The following is a 19,441-nucleotide window of genomic DNA, read 5'->3' on the forward strand; positions in this document are numbered from 1 at the left end:
TGGCTACCCTCCAGCAGTGATTATTCTGATGGTACAATAGCTGCATTAAAACTCTAGACTCAGTTCACATGAGAGGGAAGGATTAGCCTGCTTAAAATAGCCTTAATCAGCTTTGGTAGACAGTGCAACGTGCTGAGAACAGACTGAATCCTGTGTCATTAGGGTTAAGAGAAAAATATATTTCATTAATTCATGATTCTTTTTATTGAAGATAAACTTACTGGATATCTACATAGCTTGCAATCAGTAGTGAAAGAAGCTGGTTGGAAACTGAGCAAGCTCTTCAGTTTCCCAACTACCCTCTGTTGTAACTAATAATATGTGCCAGTCCATATTGCTGACTGAAATTAAAGAAAATTCTTAAATTTTAAGTGTAGAAAACAAAGAATTTCTGGTATTTTAGAGATTCAAATCATAGAATCATAGTTGGAAGGGACCTTAAAGATCCTCTCGTTCCAACACCCTTGACATGGGCAGGGAACATTCCACTAGATGAGGTTGCTTAAAGCGCCATCCAGTCTGGCCTTGAACACTTCCAGGGATGGGGAGTTCCCACCATTATAGTAAAGAATTTCTTCTTAATATCTAATGTAAACCGACTGTCCTTCAGCTTAAAGCCATTCCCCTTGTCCTATCCATATGTGTCCTTGTGAAAAGTCTCTCTCCAGTTCCCCTGTAAGCCCACTTGAGGTACTGGAAGGCTGCTGTAATGTCCCCCCAGAGCCTTCTCTTCTCCAGGCTGAAAAGTCACAACTCTCTCAGCTTTTCCTCATGGGAATGGTGCTCCAGACCTCTGGTCTTCTTCACAGGTCCATGTCTAACGGTTGGAGGTCCCAGAGCTGGATGCAGTACTCCAGGTGGGGTCTCACAAGAGCAAAGAAGAGAGGGAGAATCAGCTCCCTCAACCTGCTGGTTACATTTCTTTTGATGCAGCCCAAGATACGCTTGGCTTTCTGGGCTGCAAGTGCACATTGCTGGATCATCTCATCCACGAACACCCCCAAGTCTTTCTCCCACGTCTAGTCTGGATCCATTCTCTGCCCAGCTCGTATCCATGTTTGGGATTGCCCTGACCCAGGGGCAGGACCTTGCACTTGGCCTTATTGAATTTCATGAGATTCACAGACCCACTTCTCAAGCCTGTCAAGATCCCTCTGGATGACCCATCCCTTTCCTCCAGCGTGTTGACCACATCACACATCTTGGTGTCACCAGCAAACTTGATGAGAGTGCACTTGGTCCCACTGTTCGTGCCACTGACAGTGTTAAACAGTGCCTGACAGAGTACAGACCCAGAGAAACACCACTTGTCACTGCTCTTCACTGCTTTAATTTTAATGATGGTTTTAAGGCCACTATTTATAGTGTACAAAAATTGAGTATGACTGACAATATGCATATTTTGGATATTTGGCAGCATATTGTCACTCTGATGCATAGAGCTGATTATTTTTGCTGACTTGTTTTTATGCTTTTGCATACTAGCCACAACTAGTCTGTGACTTGTAAATAACTTTGTTCTTTTTGTGCTTTCTTTCATTGTCCTTAAATTATGATACTATTAGGAAAAGACAGGAATTTAAGTCTAGGTTTTCTAGTACCATAACATGATTCAATTTGTTTTGAAAAAAGAAATTCTGAAAAATAGCCTGCAGATAAGACATTCTTTTAAGGGAAGAGATTTGACTAGCTATATTTCTCTGTGTCACTTCTACAAATCTCTGCACCTTACTGATGTTTTTCTGGTTTTTTTTTCCTACCCTTGTACCATTCACTCACCGAACAGCAGATGATTCTTTGTGCATGACTACTACAGTGTTTGCTAATGCCTACAATCTGACAGCAATTCCTATCATACCTACTCAAATTCTGGGACTGATATTTTTCGCTAGATTTACTTCTCCTGCCATATACAGGGTTTTTTTAGCAAGTTGTGGGAAAGAAAGGCAGGAGAGTATTGCTATACAAGTGAAATTGAGTAACTGGAAAGGATGGAAGTTATCTTTTTAAAACTTTTTCAATAGCGACTAATATGTGAAAATGTCTTGGAGAGACATTGTGAGGTAAAATGCATAATCCTTGCAAATCCTGGAAAATGAAAAGGAGGTGGAATATATGTGTTATGATAGTAATAAATATGGGATAATATGGGATTTCACATTAGAATCTACTACTGTAGCATCTAATATAAGGTGCTAATTGCCTTTCTTTTAGATGAACTAAGTGGCAAGTAGACAGGAAAGTTCTAGATCAGTGGCTTAATGAGCTATAATATTTATAAACAGTTCACATATAATCATTTGATTTTACATACGGAGTATTTATAACGAGGCGATCCCACTGTCCTTTAATATCATCTTCAGTTGGCTGTTCAGTTATGTACAGGCCATCAAATTCCAGCTTTCTAGCTACCTCCTTTTCCCTCTTGAATACCACCAAAGGGACCTGTGAAAATGACAGTGGACATCTATGTCATGATTTATGTATTTTTGGTACCTATAGTACTCTTTATAATGCTATGTAACACCAAATGTCACACTAGAACCTCCTGCAAGCAGATCAATGTCTAACCAGCCTCTGAGCAATGGCCAAGCCCAACCCTGCCACATCCAGACTTTTTATTGCTGAGCATGGTGTTACATGGCATGGAATATCAGTGTTTTGTTCAGGTCAGCTGTCCTGGCTGTGACTCCTGCCAACATGCTTGCAGATGCACAGAGTGGGTAAAGCAAAGGGAGCCTTCACACTGTGCAACACTGTTCAGCAATAACCAAAGGGTGACTGTGTTACCAGCACTGTTTTAACCACAAATCCAAAACACACACACACTGCTAAGAAGAACGATAACTCCATTTCTGGGAGACAGAGTACACAAAGAAAACATCTACATATTGAATAGTGAGAATTTGTAAACAACAAGGTATAAATAGGTATTCCAGTACTGGCACCAACAATCACTTTGGGACATAGCCAGTGTTGTTTAACAAATAATAGATTAGTAGTGAGGTTAAGAACTTGCCTTTAAGCAATAGTATCCAATCACACAGACAAAGGAGATGATAGTATGAATAACTGCCAACGCTCTGAGAGCAGGTGCCATGTAGCCTGTACTTTCTTCTAAAACAAAAAAGACCATGCCCTCCTCTTCTTCTTCTTCAGCAAAAGAATTCCAGAGATTAGAGTCTTCCTCTACTTCATCAAGTGGCTCTTCTGTCACCTGAGAAAAATTCAAGCATATTGAAAACACACAATAAATTAAAAAGCTTTTTCCATTCTCTAGTGACAAATGATGTTTGCAAAGCCTGCTCAGGGGAAGATTATAGAACATTAGCTTTAAATGTCCTTCATTTTAACGGTCTCTAGATCGTGTCATGTCATTAAAAAGAAAATCTAGAAAAAAGCAAATACAGGCAGTTTAAAAATCTATCCTCTAACAATGTCATAGCAAAACTAAAACAATCAATGAAAACGTTCTGTAAAAAAATGTTTTCTTGTCAGAACCAAGGAATGACAGGGTTATCTAGTAGGCCTGAATTTAGGGTTTGTTTTGTAATCTACATTTTTTCTGATAACTAAAGTCTAGAAAGAAACAAAGTTTTGATGTTATGAACTTTTACATTGTCCACAAATTTTTATTTCATAACTCAGTTTAGGGCTTACAAACTATATACAGTATTTAATCAACCATAAAACTGGAATACTGCCCTAAATTCTTCCAGTGACTTTAAAAACCCGGCCTTTAAAATAAAAGCCCTAAGGGCCCTTTTTTGACAGCTTTATCTGAAAGCTGAAGTTTTATTCAGTCCTGTTTCGCTTGCACTGACCCTTTCCTATTTATGACAGATGGACTTGTAATGATAGACACAAACTTTTGTCCTTACTCTGCAACAGAATGAGTTGTCACCCACAAGCAGAAGAGAATGGGGACAAAAGGACGGGCATAGACAAAAGCAGAACTCTGCGTAGATACTTAAGTCCATCTTTCTTCTCTAACCCTACGGGAAGAAGAGAGGCAAGAAGGATGCCCTAAATAACCCTGACAGTCTTTCTCCAGGAATAGTGCACATACCTTCTGCCCTTTTTGTGTCTTTACCTGCCCTTCCTCCGAGACTGTAATTGTGTTACAGGAGTTGCATTTAAGATATTTGAGATCAGGACTTAGTTACTTCTACACTGAAGGTTCAGCCACCTGCTTTTGTCTTTGAAGTTTTTGGCTGTAAGCAACAGAACTGGAAAATGTAATATTGGAAAACATATGATGCATTTCATTCTATATGTAGGAGGGGAAAATCAAAAGAGTCAGATTTCAGGATAAATCAGGACTTTTCTGTCAGACTTCAAATCTGTATAGAAAGGGGAAAAAATGAGACTTTTATGAATGCGAGTTTTCTTTACTGAATTCTAATCTTTTCCATGAATAGAGCTTGTGAAGATTCATGAAAAAAATCAGTGGAGGCTGCTGAAGATATTCTAATTTGTATCACCGTGTTGTACGCCAGAACCTGAAACAACTCCAGATTCAGGTGAACCTCTAAAATTAAGGCATGAATGTATAACCTGCTTCATCAGTGATGTAAAAAAAGAACTGCAGCCTAATATGAAAAAGAAAAAAAGAAACCAATGAGAATAATCAGACCAACTGAAATCTCTCTTTAGAACAAATGAAATAAAAAATTCAACAGTTTTGACATTTGAATTATTTTAGGCAATTTCATATTTCCCTCAAGAAGATTAACAATCCAAACGATAACAGACTTAGGTGACTAAATGAAAAAGTGGCTATAAACACATGCCTAGAAACACATAAAGGAGAAATTAAATAAATCTCTTTTCGTTCCTCCTGAATAAAATAAACCCTGAATAGTTACAAACTTTCAGATTTTTTTTTAACTACTTCATATCTAAATGCTTTAGTTCATGTTTAAAGGCTTGTAATAATGGTTTTATTAAACAAGCCTTGAAACCATCATCAAATATTCCTTTGGAACTAACAAAAAATATTTAAAGAACAATGCATAGCCTTACCTTGTAAAATAGAAGAATAAAATTGATGGCAAATGCAACAAATAGAGCAAGAAATCTTAAGTTATAAAAATTTCTTGCCAAGTAGTGCTGAAAGTAAAAAAAAAAACAAAAAAAGAATTAATGGTGGCCTGTAGGTAACATCAAGATAAGAAAAGTAGGTAGCAAGGTTTCTAAGAAATTAAATATATAATTGTGTTGCCTTCATACACCAGTTATAACGAGCAAGGGCATTTCTTGGCAGCCTGTTCTCCCATTTTATGGTGAATGGAATTAAAAGTAATGGCCTTAAAATTGTGAGTCAAAGAAGACTAAAACAGAATATTAATGAAAACTTTCTAGAAAGAAGTCCAGAAAGAAATGCCAGATAACTGGAATAAACTAATTGACAAGGTTTCAGAGAATTCAACATTTGATGGTTTTAAGAACAAAGATAAATCTCATAGCTAATAGAATTACAGATTCTAGAAATTAGATTATGGAAAAAAGAGAGCTCCTAACAAGGAGCTCAAAAGGCTAATCTGTCCTGTTAGACCAAGATAGGAGAAATTAAACACAGAAACACTTCAGATAACTCTATGAAGTACTACAAAAATCACAAGAGACCAAATAGAGCCAGTCATCTGAAAACTCTCGCCAATGTTCCTTTTATGATGACATTTCTCCCTTCAATATCAAACAAGGGTTCCATATGCATAAATAAAAATTCAGTGACTAAGGAATTTAAGACAAACTTACAAGCATTTTTGTTTGATAAATTTCCAAAGCTTTGAAGAAGTTAGCCATAACAGCCTCAGGTTTCTCAATTTTTTGTCCATGCCTTCGCTTCTTTTTCTTCATTTTTCCCTCTTCGACCTGCTCAGATTGTACTTCCTTTGCTTTATCTTGTTTCTCACCATCTTCCATGCTAGAAGAAAGGTTATCTAAACAAAAATGCCTAGCCAAACTTCTGTATTGTAAATGCTTTCATTTAGAAGGAATTTGAGTTTAGAAAGTCTGGCTTTGAAAGTTAGTTTTGATACTGGGAGAAAAAATCACAGAATGAATTAGGTTAGAAAAGACTTCTGAGACCATCAAGTCCAATTTACGACCCAACACCACCACGTCAACTGGACCGTGGCACTAAGTGCCACATCCAGTCTTTTAAACACCTTCCAGGGATGGTGACTCCACCACCTCCCTGGGCAGCCCATTCTGATGTTTAATCACTCTTTCTCTGAAGAAATTCTTTTTGATGTTCAACCTGAACCTCCCCTGGCACAGCTTGAGGCCATTTCCCCTTCTGTCACTGGTTGCCTAGAAGAGACTGACCCCTACCTCCTTGTTGACCCTAATGGCACACTTAAAAAAGTTCACTTTGGCAGATAGGAGGAGAAAGATAAATGACTGAAGTAAATATTTTAAACATGAAGCAAAATGGAAGAGAAAAAAAAAGAAGAAAATTATGTATAGCTTTTGAATGTGTAAGAATCTCTAGGAGATATTTTGTGTGTATCTACAAATATTTTAAGGGCATCCATCAGCCTGCAAGCCTACAATGTGGCTGCATGTTCAGGCAGACAGCATGCCCCTTAAAAGTAGGATGCTGCTAGAGCAAGGTAAGCATTTTGAAAAATTTTAATAAGGCAGTCACATATAGGATGACTGGACAAAGGAATGCATTTGCTATCAAGTTCACAAGTCAAGAACAGATAAAAGAGCAATAAATAAGAATAGTTACACCTTGTGTTTTAATGATCTGATGTTGTTGCAGGAAAATTATAGTAGGTAGTAGTAGAAGTGTAAATAGCAGTACTGACAAGTTGCAGAGTTCTTTTCAAGACTGGTACTCATTTTTAAAGGTAGTTATGGGAATTTTTAAAAAGATAGTGACCACAGATTTATATATGCAGAATTGTCAAGGGCCACAAAATCAGATTACCATTTTGTTGCCCACTGAGGTGGTCTGCTACCCTTTAGTATATTTTCAAAAATATTTAGTGTATACCTCTTAGTGTATTTTCAAAATACTGATGAGACAAAGTGTACATAAAGTGCTTTGAATACTGAGCATTGCTTGCATTCTTTCTAGCCAAATTATCTAGCAATAGGAAGTAGCAAGGAATTAAACAGGAATTTTGTAAAACTGACTTACTCAGCCTTCTCAGCTTCTGCTTTTCTTTGTGTTCCAGCTTCTTTTGCAATTTCAGATATCTGCAAAAAGTATTTTAACTGTCAAAATCAATCCATTCAAATAAAATTCTGGTAACTTTTGTTACTGTCTTCTAAGAAACAAATAAAATAATTAGTAATATTTTTTATACCACTTAGCACTTTTAAGAGTTAGATTCTTTAAAAATAGGCAGCTCAGGCTGTATTTTAACAGTGAAAATGACAGAAATTATTCTGATAGCCTTTTTCAGTATAGTATTATCAATACTCTAACTAGTCCAGCTGACTGAACAACTTAATTATATATGTGATCAGACAGATCATGTAACCAACTGAGGATGAAGGTATCTGCCTCTTTCCAAATATGAAACAAAAAATAATATATTAATGTTATCATCAAAAATCTGAAAAAAAATCTATGTAATTATTAGATATTATAACACCCAATTACTTGGTCATGATCAAGTGATGCAATTGAAAACAGACAAATACTTAAACAACTTCTACTTACACAATGTTTTCTCCAAGCTGTTTATCTTAGCTGGGCTGATGGTTCATTAAACCTTTACCAGCACACCTCACAACCCTCCTAAGTATGTGCTTACAACATTCCCTTGAGATAAGGAAAAACCAATATACAATTTTACAGATGGCTAACTGCAGCAAAGAAGCTGGGGCCTGGATGTCAAACACCTTCAGGCTTCATATTACAAGATCAAAGTAACTAATTTCAAATGCAGTTTGAAAGTGGAAGCTTCAGTGGAAATCAAAGAGATGCAGACCCTGAAGTCCTAGAGTCACAAAGGAATCTCAAGTGCCTAAATTTGTTTCCATTCCCTCTTGCAAAAACCTGTCTTAACTCTTAATCCTCTTCTATATTCTCCTGAAGTGCTTAGTCAGCAATTTTCTATTGGTCCTACTTTTCTTGTTAATACCTAAATACAGTTGTCTGTATTTGCCCCACTACTCATCTGGATGCCTATCTCTTGCAGACACTTAGGAAAAAGATTCATGAAAGAATTTACTAAATTGATCTTGCCTTGGGTATCTCACAGATATCTGTGGAACCTCATCTAGTAAATGATGCATTTGTAACTCTTTCACAATGAGTGTCCTCTAAGATCTCAAGCTGGTGGAGGGTAATTCAGAGATGATTTGATGATGCCTGGTTCTTTTAAGGGGTAGGGTGGTAGATGAATGCATAAATCCCTATCCATCCTTTCCATCCCTCTATCATATGGTCTCTCAATTTTCTCTTTTCCAGGCTGAAGAGTCTTAACCTGCTTAATTCCATACACAAGATTTTTTCCATATCGAGTTTTGATATCTTGCTGACCTTCACTGAACCTTATTCAGTTTTACCACATTATTATTAAAATGAAGAAACCTGGTCTTCAAGACACAGATAGGTTCATGAAGCATAGTAATATTCTGGAGTTTTCCTCTGTCTATTCCTTTCTCAACAATTCAGAATTTCAGTTTGCTTGATTGACATTTTCATTGAACTGATACTGTTATACAACTCTATTATATTCCCAAGATTTCATACCCAAACAGTAGCAATGAGCTCAAAATGCAAAATTTTACACATAAAATTATAACTTTTTGTCCCACATACATCACTGATTTTTATCTGCTATTTTAAGGCAACTTTGTAGTTAGCTCTTGATTTTACTGCTACCAATAACTTAGATTTATCAGCAAACTGTGATAAATTTTCTCATTTCTGAACCCACACAGCTCTCAGCACAGATTCCTATGTAACTTCACAGTAAAAACTAAGTGCTAACAGTCTTCATCATATACAATTCCTAGATTATTTTGCAGTTTCTCTGGCTATGTAGTAATGTCATTGGCCTTATTATTACACAGTTGCTTTTCCAGTATATAGAGGTGAATTTTTATGTCTATCCATTTGTGTAAATTTTATCATTGCAGATGCCTAAGAAAGAAATATGATTTCCTGAAGGGAGTTTTTGATTCTTACATTGCTGTTTCTACTTTGAGCTCCACTTAATAGTTATATCTAGTGCTCTCACTGGATTACTTGAACCATTTATATACACACTGTGAATAGTGATTTCTGTACTATATACTTAGTTTATATAATTATTAAAATTATATTGGTGAGTTTCACTAGATAACATACTAAAGGTAAAAGCTGGATAAAATGCACAACTGACTTCACATTAATGACTGGAAGTATTTTCAAAAATTACTGAGGATTTTTATCAATAGTTACAAACACATCTGTGAGGAATGTATAAATCAAAGTAAAGCAAAGAAAATTCTAAAATGTTTATTCAGATTTAAATTAAAATGTTTACTTCAACCACTGTTGAAGAAAATTCTAAGATATTTACTCATACTTGCTGAGATTCTTTAGTTAAAATAGTATTTTTAAATACCAATCACGTTACATTTATGCTAAATGATTTTTAAAGACTAATTTTTAAGGATTTTTAAAGACTAATTTTTAAGTACACACACAATGAATTTAAAAAAATTGAAAAATATAGTTTTATCTAGGCAAGTACTAAATATTCTACCTGAAAGTCAGTGCGGTTTCAGAGCCAACAAGAGTACCACAGACATGGTATTTGTTCTCAGACAACTGCAAGAGAAGTGTAGGGAACAGAACAAAGGTCTCTATGTAACCTTTGTCTACCTCACCAAGGGTTTCAATCCTGTGAGCAGAAAAGGTCTATGGCAGATTTTGGAATGTTTAAGTTGTCCCCCCAAGTTCCTTAAAATTATCATCTCACTCCATGAGGATCAACACGGCCAAGTCAGATATGGCAATGCACTTTCTGAGCCCTTTCTAATAAAGAATGGTATGAAACAAGACTGCGTTCTCGCTCCTACCCTATTCACAGTCTTTTTCAGCTCCAAAGGGCCACGGCAGGGTGATGATCAGGGTGGTATCTACATTTGATATCGTACTGATGGAAGCTTTTTCAACCTAAGGCAACTGAAGGCCCACACCAAGACTTTAAACCATCTTGTCCAGGAGCTGCTTTATGCTGATGACGCCACCCCTGTTGCCCACACAGAAGCAGCCCTGCAGCGTTTAACATCCTGCTTTGCAGACGTTGCTGAGCTCTTTGGGCTGGAAGTCGCCTTAAAGAAGACAGAAGTTTTCTATCAACCTGCACCTCAGAAAGTCTTCTGTCATCCCCATATCACCAGTGGCCAATCAGAGCTTAAATCAGTCCAGCAGTTTAATTACCTAGGTAGCCTCATCTCCTTGGACGGTAAGATTGACGGGGAGATAGACAACAGGTTAGCAAAGGCATACATTGCTTTTGGAAAACTCCATAAAAGAGTATGGCGTAATAAACACTTGAGGAAAAGTACCAAGATCAGTGTTTACAAAGCCATAGTGCTGTCTACTCTCTTATACGGATCTGAATCATGGGTCATCTACTGCCACCACCTGCAACTCCTAGAATGCTTCCATCAACGCTGTCTCCATACAATCCTAAACATCCACTGGTCAGATTATGTGACCAATACATCTGTTCTAGAACAAGCCACAATCACAAGTATTGAGGCCATGTTACTGAGAACACAGCTGCGCTGGGCAGGACACGTCTCAAGGATGAAGGACCACCACCTCCCTAAGATCGTGCTTTAGGTGAACTTGCCACTGGCTGCTGCATGAGAGGAGCCCCAAAGAAAAGATACAAGGACTCCCTGAAACAACATCTCAGCCTCGACCATATTGATCAACCTAACTGGTCTACTCTGGCCTCAAATCAGGAGGCCTGGAGACACACCATCTATAACGCTGCTGTTTCCTTTGAGAACGCACGCAGGATCACTCTCGAGGAGAAAAGAGAACGCAGAAAAAATTGTGCCTTGCAGAATATACCACCTAAGGAGTATCTATCTCGTATTGGCCTCATTAGCCACCAGTGTGCTTGTAACAAATGCGGATAGAGCCTTCCTAAATCTTCGTTCGCGAAGCCTAGCCATGATGATGATGGATGATGATGACCAAATATTGGAGAAAAACATATGAATTAAGAGAAGATAATGAACTAAGAAGTTGTACAGTTCAGATTTATCTTGAAATATCTGGAGAGTATAGCATAAAGAGGTAGATTAATGAGAGGAAAGATATATTTGAATAACAACTAGAAACAGATCTGAACTGTAAAGGGAAACATAATGCTTTCCAAATATGAAAAATGAATTTTTGTTTTCACATTTAGTTCAATCAATTTTTAAACAGAAAAATATTCTATTTAGCGCAGCTGAGTGGAACCAAATATATTTTTTATGAAACAGAATAAAAGTAAAGAATAATTCTATGATAAACATTAACAATAAATTCAGACAAATTTATTTCAAATAATAGGAACAAATTATACTGTATTGCATGTTATCAGTAAAGTACGTAGAAGAAAAATGATAATGTAAGGCATATTATGGAGAAAATAAGTTCTAAAAGTAATTGAAATATACTGTGAAAAAATGGGGTATGCGGAATAAACAAGACCATAAACCAGTTAAATCAGAAACTGTGCCTAGAAATTTGCCAGCAGTTTTTGTCTTGAATAAAGTCCAAATGGACGGTAACAACAATTTACTGCACTGAAATCTAAACACTGGGCTGAATTTTTCTGCGACGTAAACTTTCCTGTTGGTTTTTAAATGAGTACAGATTGTAAAGTATGTTCTCACTGATGACATTTAGTGATCAGTTAAATGGCAAATAATTATGTTGTTAATATTATTATTATTAAATCTCTTTAATTTACCTGTAATCCTTTTTTCTTATGAACTGTGTTTTCCAAGGATGTCTGGATCTCAGTACCAAGGATTTCTGCAATATCGCCAAGTCCAGCATCATGACCGTGTTTTGATCCAGCTTCTTTCTTTGTAGGAATGCCAAAAATATCTGCAATTATGTCAGTTTCTCCCTTTTCACCCTTCACAAACTGCACAAGTTCAGCTCTGATGCTATGCTCAGCACCTTCAGCTTTTTCTGCTTCCATAACATCATCATGGATTCCAAACTGTGTTGGATCAGGCATATCCCCTAATATTTTAGTAACTTTTATGTTTTTGGCTCCTTCAACCAGGCCACCCCCAAATACAGTGCTCCAAAGAATCTGGAATATTCCCCACACTACAGAAAAGAATAGTTGAAATGTCCCTACAAATAGTATCCAGAAAAAGGAGAAAAACACTTTCACCATCTCTTTTACTGTCATCTTTTTAACTTTCCTGTATTGTTTCCTTAGGTTCTTCACAGTGACCATCTTAAAAAAGTTGGCAACATTCTTCTTCACTACAACACAGGCAACTGCAAAAGCTGAAGCGGGTTCCAGGGACTTTTCTTCTTCCTCATCATCTCCAATATCCACTACATAAGCAGGCTCTGCCTCTTCCTCTTCCTCGGGCCTCTCAGCTGAATCTGTTTCAGAGATCTGAGATGCTAACTGCATTTCAAAGATTGTGTCTTCACAGAAATTTACAAAGAGTTCCATTTTTTCTTGCTCTCCACCTTCATTTACAACATCAAATATGAACTGTCTTTTGGATTCCTTTACCTGTGGCTTCTCCCATTGCATTCTACTGGATTCACTGATTTCAAAGTAAACTCTTTCTATTTTCTTGGCCCCACCCATTATTTCAATACGGCCAAGATATGGTTCAAAGTAATTAAGAACACTTTCTGCAGGTTCAAGTAAGCTCTGAAGGCGTGAATCATTAGGCATGTGCTCTGAAAGGTTTGTTAGCAATACTGCTACATTAAATCCAATGTCTTTGGCTGGTTCATGAAATCTTTCCACAAAGTCAATATAGTTAAACATATCATTTTCATCAGCTTCTGTACAGGACAGCAGAAATTCAATCTCTGACTGTATGTATTGTTTTTGAGCCTCCATTGATTTCTGAAATTCCTTCTTTGAAATTATTCCTTTACCATCTGGGTCGTACTCTTTGAAAGCATCTGAGTTAGTCAGATCTTTTAACTTCAGGAACATGTCGAAGAACTTCAAAATCATTTCTACATTGCTAGATGATTCTACAAGCGTGTCTACCATTTGTTTTCCAATAGTTCCATTTACAACGTTACCTAGGTAGTGTGTTAAAACAGGAAGTTATTTGGTGGCTACATTTTAAATAAAGACATTTCATATTCCTGCTGAAAACAAAACAAAAATGTTCTTAAATCTTAATATGTTTTCTTTCAACATGCTTTTCTGTAGCAGCCCTCTATTTCATGACTATGTATATTCCAGAATAATTCTTAAAGAAATATGAAGTATGTTTTTTTCCCCCTGACATTACATAAAGGCAATTAAAAAGCAGTTTAGAAAGATTAACATAATAATTGTGCTTTACACTATGAAGGTGAGATAATTATATTTGACCATAAAGAAAAACAGGTCCAACCTTCAAGCAGTGACAAGAGCATCACTACCATATCCTTTAGCAGATCTAGCAGTTCCTTAAGCAATTCAATCTGAGCAGAGTCCTGTAAAAAAATGGAGAATAAGGTTGTTTTTTCTTAGTATTTATCTGGAAAACTAAATAAATTTAGAGAAAAACAGTATTAAAGATGATCAGCTAAACATAGTTCCCTTTATTCAGCAACATTTCATTGTCATTTTATTATGAGCACTATCAGAAGTCTAATACAATATGTAACTTACTACAGCAGAGGTATTAATACCATAAAGATAAGCTTTGATAAAGCATTATGGAGTACCAAAGTGCAGATAAGGGACATGAGAAACTAAAAAAATTGCTTGCTACACAGATCTGGAAGTATCTAAGAAAAAAATCTATCCTTTTTTACTTCACTGGAGTATTTAATGGCATAATGCCATTACCATAATGCATTGCCACTCAAAGAAAACTAGAACTCCTTAGTTTAAATACAGAACATAAGAAGTCTAACGTGGATTTGTGATTAACATTAAGGACCCAAATACTGTTGCGTATTCTCAAAATTCTGATATACTTCTATAGGGTGGGAAGAAATCTCATGTCAGAGGATAGCAGAGACACTGAATAAGAGTGAGGAAATTGCTCTCTGCACGTTTGCATTCAGCACCTAGAGCTTGAGTGTATGCATACATTGAGCAGAAGTCACAAAAGAACACAGAATCCTGACACTATGGAGTGAGGTGGGACTCCACAGTGCTCTGTACAGTGAAATGAACACTGCCTATGCTCTCCTGGTGATTAATTAACTGGACTGTGATTAATTAACTGGACAAGTTGAATCTTTCTCAGCTTTTCTCTTGTCCTTCTTAGCTTTAGCATGGGAACTATGCTTTCAATGGTGTTTCTGCTCTTGCAGATCATCAAGTTTTGGCAACAGGGAGGAAAAGACCAAACTGCCACATTCATTATCAGAAAGGTATAACTGAGCTGTAAGCATCAAGTTTGATATTAGTAAAGGTAAGTGCACAATGACAATTAATGCTAAAATGAGTGATATGAAGATGTTAGTCCTGAGATTCAGTCTTGGACCTGCATATTGCAACAGGCCCTTTCACAACCAAAGAGTATCAGCACTTTAACTGCTTTGCAACTTGACTAAGTTATAAACATATGCAAAGAAGAATTACTTAAATATTGAAAATACCTGTGAAAGTTTCATTTGCATATTGGCAAAGACATGAAGAAAGCCAACAACTGCATCCCACAGCCTACTATGAGCCAGACTCTGTTGATTACCTATGCAAGGGCCCTAAAAAAATTAAGAAAGCCACATTTCTTATTTATGTAAAATAAAACAAAACAAATAAAACCATTTGTTTTCCTATGATTTGTCCTCTCCCCTCTCCTCCACCAAAAAAATAAAAAAAGACATTTCAGGCTTCCATGGAGCTACATGAGAAAGTTTTCCAAGATCTCGTTGGTATCTAATGCATAGATACGAGATTGTATCATGTAAAATATGTAGCCATTCATATGTTTTAGTTTTCACTTTGCACTGATGCCATGTAACTTTATCAAAATTTGAAAAAATAAAGCCAAAGTATTTACAAATTTATGACAGAACACGATCATAGAACTTCTCTATTAGTACCTTGAGCAAAACATTCTGTTTACCTGGATATATTCTGTAAGGGAATTGAATATTTGTTTGGTGACAGCCAAAGCTTTAGAAAAATTACGTTGTCCTGATTCATCAATGACATCCTTTCCTGAATAGTACCAATAGAAGTCACTGATGGATTCCTAAGAAAAAAACAACATTATATTTTCTAGTTTTGAATTCAATATGCAGTATTTACTGCCTGCATTTGTGTTGCCAAAAGCTGAATCAGCAATTCAGATGAAATTTAACGTATCTGTGTCAATCTATTTCTCATTACAATAATATTTTGCACTCCTTTCAGAAGTGAACAATGAAATCAGTCAACAAACTTCTGGTTTCACACAGAATTCTGAAAGACCATTTATTTTCAAAGGAAGAAAATATGAAATAAATCAGAATTCTTTATTTTAGATATCCTATTAGAAAGAATTTTCACATTTTATTCCAGTAAAATGTGAATTTATAAAAGTGAAGGAAAGGCAAATATTTTATAATCCATTTTCCTCTGTTTTTGTCTTACCTGAAGACGCAAGAGGTAGTCAACTGTACTAATGATAATATTCACTGTTGTGGTGTTGCCCATCTGAGTACGCAAGTAATTTTGAAAATCTGAAATAAGAAGTGATTTGTGCTTGGTTGGTATAAAGGAGAAAAATAATGCAAGGTTATTTTCCTATTTTCATGGAGAATGCATTCTTTTTAAGTATTTTGTTGGGTACAGATCCTTATGGGTGGAATTGAACTACAGTGGATCACAATCTAAATATAATTGATGAAATGTTACCCATATGACTTGGAATAGGCTTTAATAGTAATATACCATAAATTAGGACTTAAAAATCCAATTGAACTCTGCAATTCAAATTTTTGTCATGCCAGTTTCCCCTGAGAAAACTAAATGAGATGGAAAAAACCCATTAGAATTGGTTCTATTCAACTGTTTCAGAACAGACTCACCACACATTTTCCGCAAAATTCAGTTCACTTACCATTGTTATGCCCTTCACAGAGCAGCTGCAAAAATCTAAATAGATCTCGGGTAAATTCATCATGCTGCAAGACCTTTTCACCTTTAAAATATATAAATAGAAACATTATGTGACAATTGTTATGATTAATTATGCAGAACACATAGTCTTATGGTAACCTTTAAAACTGGAATTTTAATAAAAACCCAGTATTTTGAAAGCGTTAAAGCAATTTAAAAGAAACAGACTGATAATAAAGAAAAGAAAAACTGAAACAGAAAAAGCAGAGCAAAAGTATTTCGCACTTCAATGCATCCATGGTTAAAAAACCAACACTAATTAAAAAAAAAAGCAACAAGATACATATCTAATAAGTAAATTGTTAGTCATAACTAAAATCATGCCTTAAATATGAGTGACACTTCTTTAATAAGCATCATACTCTTTATCCAAGCTGAACACACAACCTGCTGCAGACCACAAAGCTAAACCTAAAGATATCTGAGAAGATGCAATGAGAGATTTCTCTCTGTATTTGCAACACACTTTTGCAACAAGAGTATCAAAAACCGTAAACCCAAACATACCACGCTCACGAACGATGACTGTGGATCAAAGAAAAATAACAAGAATACAAGATAAGAATATTGGAAATTACAGTATTTTTCTTAAAAATTATTGCTAAAGATATTGTAAAAATAAAGCATATTCAGAAGTCAAAGCCTAGAATTACTCATAGTAAGTTTAACAACAGAAACCTCGAGCCACAGTAAGTAACAGTTCTAGTTAAAAAAGGGAGCCAAAATAATGTTTGAAGCACTACTGGAATCAATTTCATTCTACTTACGAGTTCCTTCTTCAGTAACCATTCCCAGTCCTTCGGCTTTATTCTGTCTCTCAAACGCATTCAAGTCAAGAACACTTATATTTGAAAAAAAAACAAAACAAACAAACAGCACAGACAGGAGAAAGCACTATAGTACACAGTGGAAAATTATTTCCTTCTACCAAATCTCTGGAGGCCTTCAACGACTACTCTTGACCCACTATGACATGCATTGCTTTATATTTTATTAAACACTCATATTAAATAAAAGGTGAAACTTTGGATGAAACTAAGGGTCCAGTGTCCATTTCTGAAAAGAAATAAGTCTCAGGTCAAGTCTCACCACTTACCTAACTTCACTCCCAGTAATGTCATTCATGGTTTCATGTATAAATGAGGAGTGGAAAAGGAACCTGAAAATTACTGTTTATGATGACTTAAACCTGCCTCCAAAAGGACATTACTGCAGTATTTCTCACTCACACTGTTTTCCACTAAGTTGTCACTATTACTTCTATTGCTACTGCATACATGCATTATTATGTTATTTGGAAGGTGTGTGGTGTTTCTGATTCCTTAATCAGAAGACAGAAATGTAATCAGAGATTCCTTATCTTCCAAGGTCAAAAGAAACTGATATCTGAATTTTATTTTGCTAACTTGGCATAGCTCAGCATGTGGAATAGCAGACTACTTTCTACCCAGTCAAAATAGAATTCTATGATTATCAAATTTTTAGTTCAGTTAAATAGTGATGCAGTCACATATTCTGGGTAGTGATATCATTAAAAACAAAAACATTTTTTAAAGCATCATTTTCATTATCACTGTTCAAGTCATTTTATCAAAACTGTTTTTAATGAAGTCTTGAGTGATAGACATGCACAATTGGTAGTAACATCACGGCAGGGCCTGTTTGATCAAGTCCCTAGTAAAGTGTTTTACATAAATGGAAAAATTACAAGACAGATGTTATTTACTTAGGTTGCAACTATTCAACTGTCATTTCTGTAGTGCAGGTCACCATTCCTTCCACATTTTATCCTGTCTTCATACAGCTGCTCCACTTCTAATTCCTAGTACTTCTGGTGCTTTAAAAGGCTGAGAAAAGGAGATTGTCTACTATAAGAGTAATCAGAAACACCAAGTTTTTCTCCTTCTATGTGGGCGTCTTTTACCTTAACTAATTTGAATTTCTGGTTTATCAAGGGAATGGACTACTGCAGTCTCACTGGCCACATGCCATCTCTAACAAACCTGATACATATGCAGAGGATTCAGATGAAGAGACAAAGATTAATGCAGCTCATAAGACATGTCCAGAAACTGAAAGTTTATTAAAGCTCCACTGGCATGTCTCCCTCAGTGATGGCTTTTCTGCATCCTAAAAGCTTGAGGGATCTAGGACCAGTAAAGGAGCCATTACATTTTACTTTTCTGCCTCTCCAAACTAAGCCTTCAAAGGCATGCACAGTTTTTGCTTTATTTTCTCCTTTGGAAGAGTACTCTAAAAGATTAACAGACTATGCCTGTGATACACAAAACTTTCCTACAAGAGTTCTACAAACTGTGACTCCTGTAATTTAAATCTAACCCATCCACCTGCACTGAGCAATAAGCCACCAAAATTAATAAAACTGAATCTGTAATAATACAATTTATGCTTTTACCTGCAGGACTGCATCAAGCCAGAAAGACTTTGAAAAAATCCAGCATCCCTTTTCTCCTTCAGGTAGTCCAGCATTTTCTGCAGGTTATGTATTTGGGGGGTTCAAATATATAATATTAACATTAAATACAAAATAATCCTTAACATATAATTACTAATTATATTTATCAACTAAATTAACAATAACAAAAATAAGTAACATTATCATTAATAATATTAAAATTATATGAATTATCAATTTTCTGAATGAATTCCTTGAAGTGCAAATCACTGACGAGCAATAACATAATTGTTATCGCACCAAAAATACACTGATATTTCTTCACTGTTTGACTTAAAATTAAGTGCATTAAAATAAACAGCAGGACACTAAAATTCTCAAAATTATTTGCCTTTTATGCAAGCAGGACTCACAGTAGTTAGAAAAGCATTACCTGTTGAACTATGGTGTTTCCACCATTTAGAATAGCGATACCAAGTTTTAGTGTTTCAACAACCATGGGCCCTGTATGACCTGTCAAAACAAGAATACAGACATTAAAACTTGCAGTTATGAACTATTCAATCAGAAATGCAGTCTGGAAATTTTACCTAGTACAGTTGTAACTGACATTTATTTTGCCTCATCATCTCCCATGTAGAAGTTGTATATGATTTATAAATCATAGGTATAATGATAATACACTATATATATGCATAACATTATTAAAACCTATGACATGTACACCATGTAT

At 35.8% G+C, this 19,441-nt stretch overlaps 1 protein-coding gene across 2 annotated transcripts in view; it reads right to left on the reverse strand.

Moving 5' to 3' along the window:
* The window catches only part of RYR3 (ryanodine receptor 3), a 218,916-nt gene that overhangs the window by 14,177 nt on the left and 185,298 nt on the right, over positions 1-19,441 (reverse strand). For both annotated transcript variants that reach the window (XM_017829727.1, XM_017829728.1), the window contains 15 exons: positions 19,142-19,221; positions 18,709-18,785; positions 17,060-17,133; positions 16,800-16,817; positions 16,234-16,314; positions 15,765-15,853; positions 15,256-15,384; positions 14,786-14,890; positions 13,585-13,666; positions 11,940-13,264; positions 7,157-7,215; positions 5,761-5,929; positions 5,026-5,112; positions 3,020-3,217; positions 2,315-2,445 (listed from right to left, as the gene is read on the reverse strand). In XM_017829727.1, coding sequence (XP_017685216.1) covers positions 2,315-2,445; positions 3,020-3,217; positions 5,026-5,112; positions 5,761-5,929; positions 7,157-7,215; positions 11,940-13,264; positions 13,585-13,666; positions 14,786-14,890; positions 15,256-15,384; positions 15,765-15,853; positions 16,234-16,314; positions 16,800-16,817; positions 17,060-17,133; positions 18,709-18,785; positions 19,142-19,221 — 2,704 coding nt within the window. The remainder of the gene's footprint in view (positions 1-2,314; positions 2,446-3,019; positions 3,218-5,025; positions 5,113-5,760; positions 5,930-7,156; positions 7,216-11,939; positions 13,265-13,584; positions 13,667-14,785; positions 14,891-15,255; positions 15,385-15,764; positions 15,854-16,233; positions 16,315-16,799; positions 16,818-17,059; positions 17,134-18,708; positions 18,786-19,141; positions 19,222-19,441) is intronic.

The sequence above is a fragment of the Lepidothrix coronata genome, unplaced genomic scaffold, assembly GCF_001604755.1.
Source record: "Lepidothrix coronata isolate B3197 unplaced genomic scaffold, Lepidothrix_coronata-1.0 Scaffold168, whole genome shotgun sequence".
NCBI classification, from domain to species: domain Eukaryota; kingdom Metazoa; phylum Chordata; class Aves; order Passeriformes; family Pipridae; genus Lepidothrix; species Lepidothrix coronata.